At 57.1% G+C, this 10,468-nt stretch overlaps 1 protein-coding gene across 7 annotated transcripts in view; it reads right to left on the bottom strand.

The window, feature by feature from the left end:
• The window catches only part of SFXN5 (sideroflexin 5), a 136,696-nt gene that overhangs the window by 15,052 nt on the left and 111,176 nt on the right, over positions 1-10,468 (bottom strand). For 5 of the 7 annotated variants that reach the window (XM_082745584.1, XM_082745587.1, XM_082745586.1 and 2 more), the window contains exon 14: positions 10,009-10,082. In XM_082745584.1, the coding sequence (XP_082601710.1) occupies positions 10,009-10,082 (74 nt within the window). Of the gene's footprint in view, positions 1-6,925; positions 10,083-10,468 lie in introns of those variants that run through there. The other 2 variants (XM_082745590.1, XM_082745589.1) reach the window with 1 other exon arrangement.

The raw sequence follows: 10,468 nt of genomic DNA, 5'->3' as shown, positions 1-10,468 counted from the left end.
CCCTTCTGCTCGTCTGCTAGCCTTTCCTCCTGTCACAATTCCTTCATCTTTAAAACGCAAGACCTGTATTCCTAACAACCTTGCCCTTACGACATCCAGACCTGTCTCCGCTTCTTCACCTCCCGTGTGCTCCCCAACCCTCTGCCTGTGCTGATGACATCACCAATCACCGATTACCAGCACCCCTGGGGCCAAACTCAGCTGCCACCTGTTCAGCTTTACTTACACCGTTCTCTTCTGGCTGTTCCCTCCTTGACTCCCACACCCCTGCCTTCATTTCAGTGCCTCTGACACTGTCACCTGCCCCTCCATCCTCCTGTCTTGTCCTTGCCTCGTCGGCCCTATCCTCATCAGGGCCGGTCCTTGTGCCTCCTGCCTCTTCACTGTGCCCTGCCCCTGGGGCTTCACGTCTATGTCTGGAACTTCTCCTGGCTCGCCGGACTCCCTCCAGCTGACCCCTGCCAAGCTGCAGACCCACCAAGCCTGCTGCCCACATCTGCTGCCTCCAGGCCCCCTGGCACCTCGAATCCAACACATTCACCACTGACTCATCTCCCCACCAGTTCTTCAGGGCTGCCCACTTTGGCAAACAGCCAAGGTTTCTTCTACCGTGGGAAGCAGTGCCCATGGCTCCCAGGGCTTGGGGAGGGGAGGGAAGGGAAGGAGTGGTAGGCATAATGAGGTTTGTGTGGATGTCAAAGAGGAGGTCCCTCCACACTGTGGCTAGCACACAGGACTGTGTCATGCCCATCCTAGGCCCCCCGCTCTACCCCTACTTCTTTCCCAGCCTTGGCCTCTCCTACCTCACTCCTGGTGCCCTCTACTTCAGTCTTGCCCCTGTCATCCCTGTCCCCCAGTAAGCCATGGGTTTCGCCTGTGCTGTGCCTTTACTTGTGTTTCTCTGGGCTCCTGGAATGTGCTGGGGGCTTGATCAATGTTGACGTCCATGTTGAAGACCTGCTGCCTGGGGCACATGCAGGGGTCCAAGCACAGAAGGTCCTTTTGCTGGGATTGTCAGCATCTCGCTTGGGTCTGGTCAATGCTAGAAACCAAAGGGCTTTCTCCCATCCCAATGGCCCTCCCCACCCCCTCCACCAGGAAACACACTCCTTACATCTCAAACATCCTAACCTCAAGCTGCGTTCTCTCCCTGCCAAGCAGGCAGATAACCTCTGGGGAGCACGTACACCCCAGTGGGGTGAGGTGGAGAAGGGGAGGCGTCCTTTTGGCACCGGTGGGGGCAGAGGAATGGGAGAACTGTTCCTCTCCAGATTCTCTCACTTGGTGGGGGAGGGGGTGCGTGAGGATCACAGCAGAGCCGCCCCTGTCATCCAGATAAAGGGCTGGAAAGGACCCAAGGAAACCTGCCAATCTTCCTAGGCCAGGCCCGTGAGGGGCGGGGCGGGAGTCCCCACCGCACTCCCATCCATCCCCCGTGTTGTGCCTCTCCCTGCAGACGGTAAATATTGGTGTTGTGACTTCATTAATAAAGGCTTCTGTGAGCCTGAAAAACATGGAATCAGGATGAACTATTTTCTGAGCTGCCGGCTTGCCAGGTTTGCTAATTTGGGAGTTTTTGGGCCCTCTCCAGGGAACAAACCAAAGTTTCTCTCGAAGAGACACAGATGCAGCCGGGAAGGGGAGAAGAAGCCGAGGAATGACGCTCCCGTCCCTCCCTCGACTGCTCCTTGCTCTTGGAGATCGGGGCCCTGCAGGTGGACAGGTGGACAGGGGCTACTTGGCTTGGCTTTCCCCGAAGGAGCCTGGCACTGTCATGTCCCCTCAGCTGGGCTGGCCTCCCAGGCCCTGCAGGGTCAGATGGCTGAGACACTGACAAGAGGCAACCCCATGCTGCATGGGGTTAAGTGGAGGGAACTCGGGGCAGCCGTTCTTAATTCTCAGGGCCCGAGCCACGTGCCTCCGCTTCAGAGAACGATCTTTACGCTCTCCGTGTCCATGGAACTTTCCGAGATTAGCCCCCACAGCTCCGTAGCCGCAGGGCTCGTGCTCTTGGCATCCTTGCACTCGGGTTTTCACCAGCTCCTCCTCAGGGGCGCCGTGATTGCCTCCTGCCCCCCAGAACCCGGGCCCAGTGAGCTGGGTTCTGCCCAGGAGGGAGCCAGGCGGGGGTGGGGGTGTGGGCCCAGGCCTCTGCGGGAGCCCCTGCTCCCGGGCAGCCCTGCAGGGGGAGGGGCAGGGAGGCCAGCAGGCTGAGTGGTGCAGGCCCAGCCAGCTTTCCTGTCAGACAGGCGCTGCCAATGCGGAGCCAGACATCGGGAACAGGTTTAACCAATTACCCGAGCGCCCCATCTGCTGTCTGGGGTGTGTGTGAGGGTGAGTGCATGTGAGGGTGTCTGGGAGTGTCTGGGAGGGCTGTGGGCGTGTGTGCGCGAGTGTGACTGTGTGGGTGTGTGTGGGCGTGCGGTGGTGCACGTGGGCGGGGTGTGCCACCTGTCCCAGTCGTACCCCCTCATTTGTCAGGCTGTGGCCACCGGCTTATGGCCTTCCTGTCTCCCCAAGACCTGGGGAGGCATTCGCTCCATGAATGACCCACCCAGCGCCCCAGGCCTGCACTCCCTACTCCCCTCATCACCACTCTTGCTCCCAGGGCTTACGAGAGACCCCGGAATCACACCTTCTCTCAAATCGCACATTCGGATGTCCTTTTCCTACCAGACCCCATGTTCTTCCCGCTCACTCTCTCAATTTTCTTCTACATCGACACTTTGACCTTCTCACAGGCCGCTCCTGGCTGGCAAAAATCACAAACTTTCTTGAACCTGTTTCCCCGTCTGCCCTTGCAGCTGAATGGCACCCCTTGAAGTCCAAGGTCCCCGCCTCCGTTTAGGCCTCACCCCTGTTAATAAACCCACTCCTCTTCTCCACAGGGGTGTCTCAAACAGTCACCCTTCTCCCCAAACCTCTTTTCCTGCTTACCCTCAACAGGAGACCTTATTTCCATCTCTAGAGGGAAATGAGAAGCTCTGGAAGTGAACACCTTCATATCAATCGAGGGCCAGGAAGAGAGAGGTGGTCTCTTCAAATGGGGCAGTCTGAGGAGAGTTGGATGAAGGAACAATTCACAAATGCTAGGAACCCAGCAATGGATGTTGTAGTGCCCCAAGGCTAACGACAGTGGCCCACAGCCCTGGGACCAGAAAAGGCAGGGGCAGGAGCAGTTATCAGAACCTGAGAGGACAGATGGAGGGAGATGGCCCCAGACAGGAGCTGTGGTCTTCAGTAGCGGGGGCTGAAGGAGGCAGGAGAGGCCATGGGAGTGAATCCCCCAGGGTCACTCTCCTCAAATCCTTCACTGGGGACTCCCAATCAGAGGAGCCAGATGGCAAGTCCATACAAGTCAGCCTCCCAGGACAGAGAGGGGGTGGAGAGTGGTGCAATGTGGATCTGGAAGGGCCAGGCAAGCTAGCCTCTCACCCCCCAGCCTCCACCACCATTACCCAGCCCATCCTCTCCACCTCCTTCCTGTTACCCGAGACCCTTCTCTCCTACCGGCTCGCCCTTCTCCTCTCTGGGGGCCTCACTTCTCTCTCCCCCCTCCCCAGGTTCCTCTTCTCTCACCCGTTACTGTCCACATGCCCGAGTCTTCCTTCTAATGCCTTCCCTTGGCCCCACATGGTGTTGCAGCCATTGTCATATCTCAACGCCCAGCTCACAGCCCACTTTCACTTCTTGGAAATTCTTTCTTTTACAAGTTACGGTACACCGGCAGCCAGTCAGAGTCCTACTAACTTCTCAGCCCATGGAGATCTGGCTTTTGCCTGACCACACTCCACTGAGACTATTCTTTCCAGGTCCTTCCGGGGCACACGCTGTGTGTGCCTCTTCTGTCATCTCCAGCACTTGTTCAGTATATGGACAGCCCCCCCCCCCACACACACACACTGGAAGCATCCTCGTCTCTTATCCTCTGGGATCCCACGTTCTCCTCACACTTCCTTTTACCCCAGCATTATTAACGGGCGGGGGCTCTCAGGACAAACACCACGGGCGGGCGGCTTAAATGACAGGAATTTATTTTCTCACAGTTCCAGAGGCTAGACGTCTGAGCTCAAAGTGCCAGCAAGGTTGATTTCTCCTGCAGCTTCTTTTCTTGGCTTGAAGATGGCTATCTTCATGTTCACGCGGAGTTTCCCTCTATGGGTGTCTGTGTCTGAATTTTCACTTCTTACACGGTCACCAGTCACATCGGATTAGGAGCCGCCCTCATGAACTTGTTGTACCTTAACTATCTCTCTAAAGATCCTACCTCTGAATGCAGTCACATTCTGAGGTACTGGGGGCTGAGGCGTCAACATTTGAATTTAGGGGGACACAATTCAGCCCATAACACCCTTCTTGTGGCTGAACTGCTTAGCAGCCTTCTGTCTCTGGCTGGGCCTCAGAGGTGAGGGGCTCCTCAAGGTTCCATCCCAAGTCTCCCTCTTCTCACCCCACGTATTCCCCCTGGGTGGTTGCTGCTGTTCCTTTAGCTCTAGGTGCTCTCAGTAAATGGCTAACAAGCCAAACTACGTGTCTAGTTCCCACCTGGCTCCTGAGCTCCCAACAAGCACACCCAACCGTATCCTGACATCTGGACCTGGGTCTCTCACAGGAACTTCTAATAACCTGTAAAACAAACGCATAGATTTGTTCTTCCTTTTCTGTCCCTTAGCTCTGAGAAATGGCACCATGGTCTATGTCCTCAGCTGTCTGAGCCAGGAAGCTGGGGCCATCTCTGACTTCTCTCTGCCATCAGTCACCAAGATCTGAGCTGAGCTCTTCATTCTCTCCATCCCCATCCCACCACCTGGTCTAGGCTCCATCTTCCCCCACCTTGACTCTCTGCTGGTTTCCCCAGGAGTCTTGCCTATGTCCATGACCCACTCTACTCTGTTGTCAGATGAATCCACTTCTCTACTTAAAGCCTCCAGTGACTGCCAGCTGGCCCACTTCTACCTCCAGTGTCTTGTCTTGCCCCCTATTCCCCAACACTGAGCTTGCAGTTCACCCCTGGACTGAGCGAAGCCCCTGATGTACTGTCCCTCCCTCCGCCATGCTTACCTGTGAAGAGGAAAACCGGCTCGGGTGGCCAGAGACTGCGAGCAGCCTTCTTTCCTCTCCTCCTCACTGGATCTGTATGGCGTTCTCAAGGGGGGCACCTGGTGCCTCTGTCTGCCAGCCATTTATCTACCTTCCCTTTCTCCTTCCTTCCCTTTACCCTCCCACAAGGCCCAGGGAACTGGGGTGTGGGGCCCCCGTCCTTGACAGGAAGGAGCCAGGCTCTGAGCTTAGACGACATTGCCAACAGCTACGTTGGAGTGGGGCATGAGAAGTGAATGGACATTTTTCAGCCACTGCCCTCAGAGACACCTGGCATTGCAGGGAAGCAAGGGCACATGGGAGCTAGTCCTATTGGGAGTGGCTGCAATTTTCCTGTTTAAGGGGCTAATCAGTGGCAGGGGTGTGGGTGAGATGGCAGGAGTGGCAGCAGCTGTGGGGGGCTGAGGGCGCTCCATTCTGAAAATGACCCTGGGCCTTGAGAAAGCCTCACTCATCACTGGCTTCATCCCATAGCATTCTGACCCTCCTAACCATGGCCTGAGTGGGAGGAGGGAGGCCTTAGGGGCCAGTAGGTGGGGAATGGGGCCAGGGGAAGCCACATTCCTGGAGTGTTAATGATCTCCGGGCTGGGTAGGAGCTGAGCCCCCAAACCAGCTAAAAACAACAAACAGCTCCCAGGAGGGATTTGTGTCTGTCCTGAGAGTCAAGGATTTCCGCTGCTCCCCCTACCCCTCCCAAATGGGGGCTGTGGCCAGTGGGGCTCTTCCACAAAGAAATTCCCCAGAGACCAGAAGCCCGGTGACCTAGAAGTATCGCTTTGAGAACAGACCCCACCCCCACCCCTTTCTCTCCTCCCACCAGCCTAGGGAGGCCCAGTGTCCAGGTGAGGGAAGGCAGCTGCCTTCCTGACACTTGGGAGGCATAAGAGAAGAATCTGGGTGCCTTCCTCACCTGGTCTCTCCAGTCCTTACACCAGCCCAGCAAGTGATGCTGTTCTTGACATTTTATGGCTAAGGACACCATGGCTCTGCTAGAGAACATGTTCCGTGAACATGTGATGGAATTGGGGACAGAAAGATGGAATTGGGGAAAGAAAGGAAGAGACTGGCTGGAAGTCAGAGAGTCCAGCTGTGGCCAAGCTGGGGCTGGAACCTGGGTCAGCCTGACCCTGACCATGCACCTCACCTCTACTACATGGTCCCCCTGGCGTGGGAGGCCATCAGCTGCTCCCTGCAGAGGTAGAAGGTGCTTGGAAGTCCCTTGGAAGCAAGAGTTCAGGTCTCAGTCCCCTAGAAATTCTGGGGGCTGCTTAAAGGAAGAGCAGCCAGCACTGTCAGGAAGCAGCTGGGGCCTGGCCCTGAGCGACTGTGGAGCGGCTAGGAAGGGGCAGAGTGTCCGAGGCCGGTGCCATGCCTGCTGCAGATATTGCAACCTTGCCATTTGGCTCAAACCCTGCCTCCCTATGAAGCCTCTCTGGGCCGCCAGGCGACCGGGAACTACCCTCCCCACTGCACTCCCTCTCCCCGTCCCCTGGAGATCAGCAGTAGGAGAAGCTACCCAAATCTCTTGTCCGCTCAAGTTCCTCCAGTGGGACCCTTAGTGAATGCTCAGCATCTGCTCTGTAAAAAGGGGTCCTTCTGCAGAGCTCAGCCCACCCGCTCTGTCCCGCCTGCTGCCCTCACATGCTCTTCCATCCTTTCCTCTCCCTTTTCCTAAGGGCCTCCCAGTGGGCCTGACTGGACCAGGGCCTAGGTCTGCCCCTCCCTCAGGGGCCTTCCCACAAAACCCTCAGGCAGTACTGGCTTGTCCTCACTGTGCTTCTGTAACCCCCTCGCTCCTACCCACAAGCCACAAAGTCAAGCCCTGAGGCTTTAAATCCATCATTTATTGCCCACAGTTCATTAGTATTACATAAATCAAAGACTGAGAAATTTTCTGAGAAGGTTAAAAAGACACTGCAGAGTCTCCTCGGTGTGACTAAGGCACGAGTGCCGGTGCCTCACTCACACCCGGCCCCGGGGCTGGAGAACCACCTTGCCTTTGGCCTCTGGCTTTTCTTCCCTCAGGACCCCACCCTGCTCCCGGGCCTGCAGGGGCTCAGGACCAAAACCAAGCGGGCTCACAATCAGAAAGTAGAAAAGGGGGCTGTCGGCCACCTGGCCCCAGCTGCCATTCAGACATCTTGGGCTCCTGGTACCCGCACCATCGGATTATTCTCTGGAAATGGGAGAAGGGCGTCCGAAGTCTGAGGGAATGTCAGAAGTGACTGGGAGAAGGTGGGCCAGTACACGGCCTAGAGAACTGGGGTGGCAGGGGTGCCCTGTATTCTGACACAGCAGGGCCGGCTACCCCCTAGCTGTGGGACCCGGCCCAGTCTCCTCCCCAGTCATGAGCCAGTCTTGCCCACGACGCCTCCCTTTCTCTGACCTCTGCCAAGTGGGGGATGGATGTTGGGCAAAAGTTCTCCCTCGTGGTGTTTTCCACAGTTAAGCCAAGGCTCATCTTAGCAGCATGGCCCACTGGACCTCCGCCATCACACTGAGCTATACAGATCCTTTGCCAATCCCCTCCCCAAAGAGAAGTCCCCTTAGCTCATCTGAAATTGCATTTGGGAGCATGGCCAAAAATGATCCGGGAGACAAAGTAAGTTGGTTATGAGATGCCAAGGCCACAGGGTCAGGACTGGGATGGGGCCGTGCCAGGGCAGCCAGCACTGGGGGGAGTCAGAGAGACTCCCATTTCTTCCAGGCCTCCAGAGAGGGTGGGAATGGGGCTGGGGTGAGCATTTTTGGTCCCAAGGTGAAGTGCACAAGAACAGGACACTGAGAGGTGAGGCAGAGTGAGCTAGAAGAGAGCTTTTCAAAAGGGGACCCAGACATGCCCAGTCTGTCACTGGCCCAGTCATATCATGGCAGGATTAGCTCAAAAATACTTGCCCCTCTGACAATGTGCAACCTTTCCCTCTACTGTTTTGTTCTCCCTACTGGTTCTGCTTTTACCCTTTCCTGATTGGCTGGGGGGGAGGGGGGTTGTGTAGGGAGGCGATACTGCTCCTCAAGATGGTGGGGGGGTCCTTCAGGGCAGCATCCTGCAGAAAGAGCATGCTGGCTGGGAGTGAGGGCAGCGAGGGCTTCTGAGGGGGTACCTGGTGTCACCCCTGCACTGAGGATGGTAAGAGCGGCCCATCCCATGGCCCGTGGCCATAAGCCCCACACTAGATTTTCCTGCCAGTGTTCACTGCCAGCCACGTCTTTCCCCAGGTGGAGTCACCCGGGGCTGCCGTGTTGAGGGCTCCGCTCCAGCTGGGGTCACCTGAGGGGTCCAATGAGGCCCACATTTCCCCTTTGTTTGCCCCATCCACCCCCACCTTGGCCTCGCTTCCTTCTGCAGAGCCCCAGCAGACCTCTCCTCTTCTTGGCCCACCAGTGGGAGGAGACAGCAGCAAGGGGGCCAGTGCAGGGGGAGAGGCGGCACATGGGTTTGGAGCCACACGTAGGCGCAGCCGCCCACGCTAGCTCCCCATTCAGAACCGAAAAGTGTTTGGCAGAGGTCAAGTGTGCCCGGGATGTGGGTTCACATACAGAAAGTGAAGGTCCAGGTTCTGAGGTCAACTGCTGGCCATTCCCAAAGGGGTCTGCCCCTTTCCCAGTCCAGTGTCCACATTGGGGATGTGCCTGGGATGACCAGCATCTGAGTGGAACAGGCAAAGACGAAGTCCAGTGGGAAAAGCCGGTGGGAACCCCTTGATCCAGTCCTCTGGTTCTGGCCAGGGAGTAGAGGCTCAGAGAGGGGAGCAGACTTCTCCAAGCAGCCCATTCGTGTCACAACCACGGGCATGTGATCACCGGCTTGAGGCTGACTCTCAGGTGCCTAGAAACCTGGCCTCCATCCTCAGGCAGAAGACCCTCCCATTCAGGAAGTGGGGAGAGGGGGCAGGCAGCCTGGGGGTGGGGGCTGGAGAGACCTCCCCACCCCCCAGATGGCAGTCAGCCAGGCTCCTGCTCCAGCCTCCCACCCCTGCTCAGCCCAACTTCCAGCCTGGTGAGACTGCAAGGAGGATCTTTCCACAGAGGTCGAAGTGCAGGCCCACAATTTCAGCCAAACATCCTTCCTTCTTGGGGCTTCTTGCCTGGAGCTGGGGTCATTTCAGGGGCCTCAAATGGATCAGCAGGGTTCTATGAAGAGTGACCCAGCCCCTGGCACTGGGCTTCATGCGGAGGGATTGGTTCTGCAGGTTGTGGCGTGGATGAGGACCACCCACACTCAGAGCCAACTGCCCACAAAATCTTTTAGAGGCCTCCAGTGCCCCTGACTCCCTCGGCCACCTCCTGAGGACCTCGGTCATACTGGTTCATCCTGTGAGGTGCAGACTGCGTCCCCAGCCCAGCCCAGCCCAGCCCAGGGAGCCATAGGGCATGGCCACCAGACTATCTTGCATCTATCTACCAGCCCCACTGCCAAACCAACAAGCCCCCAGGCCCACTCCTATGCCACCACTGGCCAGCTGCTGCATCCAGGCAGTGGCCACCAAGGCTCAGACGTGATTCTGATAAAAAAGAAAAAGAAAAAAGAAAACCAAAGTATAAAAGGATCCTAAATCTACCCCGTGGACACTCTACAAATTTTCAGCTTCACACATAATTGTGCTGAGTAGAGTTTTGACAACCCCATGTAAGGCCCAGAAATGCACTTGATTATTTTTTTTTTATAGGAAATGTGTCAGAATTCCTCTCCCATGTGTTAACATGTAAATAGATTAGTTTCCCTACCTCTGCGGGGGTCCAGTGCTCCCCCAGGTGGCTCAGGACCGGTGGGGTGAGCTTGCCCCCCTCCCTGCAGCTGCAGTCCCAGAGTCTCCGTCCCCACCCCCGATCTCTCCCACCCACCCCCCACCCCCGCCCCAGCCTGGATCACACTCCGGCCCCAGGCCGGCTGGCCACCACTCACAGCCCCTTGTTGTACACCACTGTCCGACTACTCGTGGCCCGGGCAATCTCAGGCTCTAACTGGGATGTCTCGATCTGAGGAGAGAGGGAGAACAGAGAAGAAAGGTGAGGGAGGCGGGCAGGAGGGAAGGGGTGAGCTTGGAAGCTGGGAGTAGCATTAGGAGCAAGCTGGTGTCCACAGTTCTCCCCCTCTGCCACCTACCGACACATCCTCTTTCCCACCCTCCTCCCGAGGGGCTCACGGTATCCATTCCCGTCTACGTCTTGTCTCTTCCTCTGGTGGCGTGTCTGTGTGTGTGAGCGTCCTACACTCTGATCTCCGAGTTGCGTCTTCCTCATCTCCAAGGGCCTACACTGCGCCACAGTCTGGGCCTGGACCCCCACAGTGACCAGCAAACCTCTCCCTGCCGATCCCCTCACCCAGTCAGCCCTTTCTCCCATTCTCCACAGAGAAGTGCCTG

This window comes from Mustela nivalis, assembly GCF_964662115.1.
Source record: "Mustela nivalis genome assembly, chromosome: 8".
NCBI lineage: Eukaryota > Metazoa > Chordata > Mammalia > Carnivora > Mustelidae > Mustela > Mustela nivalis.
Note: the sequence above shows the minus strand (reverse complement) of the source record. Positions and strands in the feature narration are given on the sequence as shown.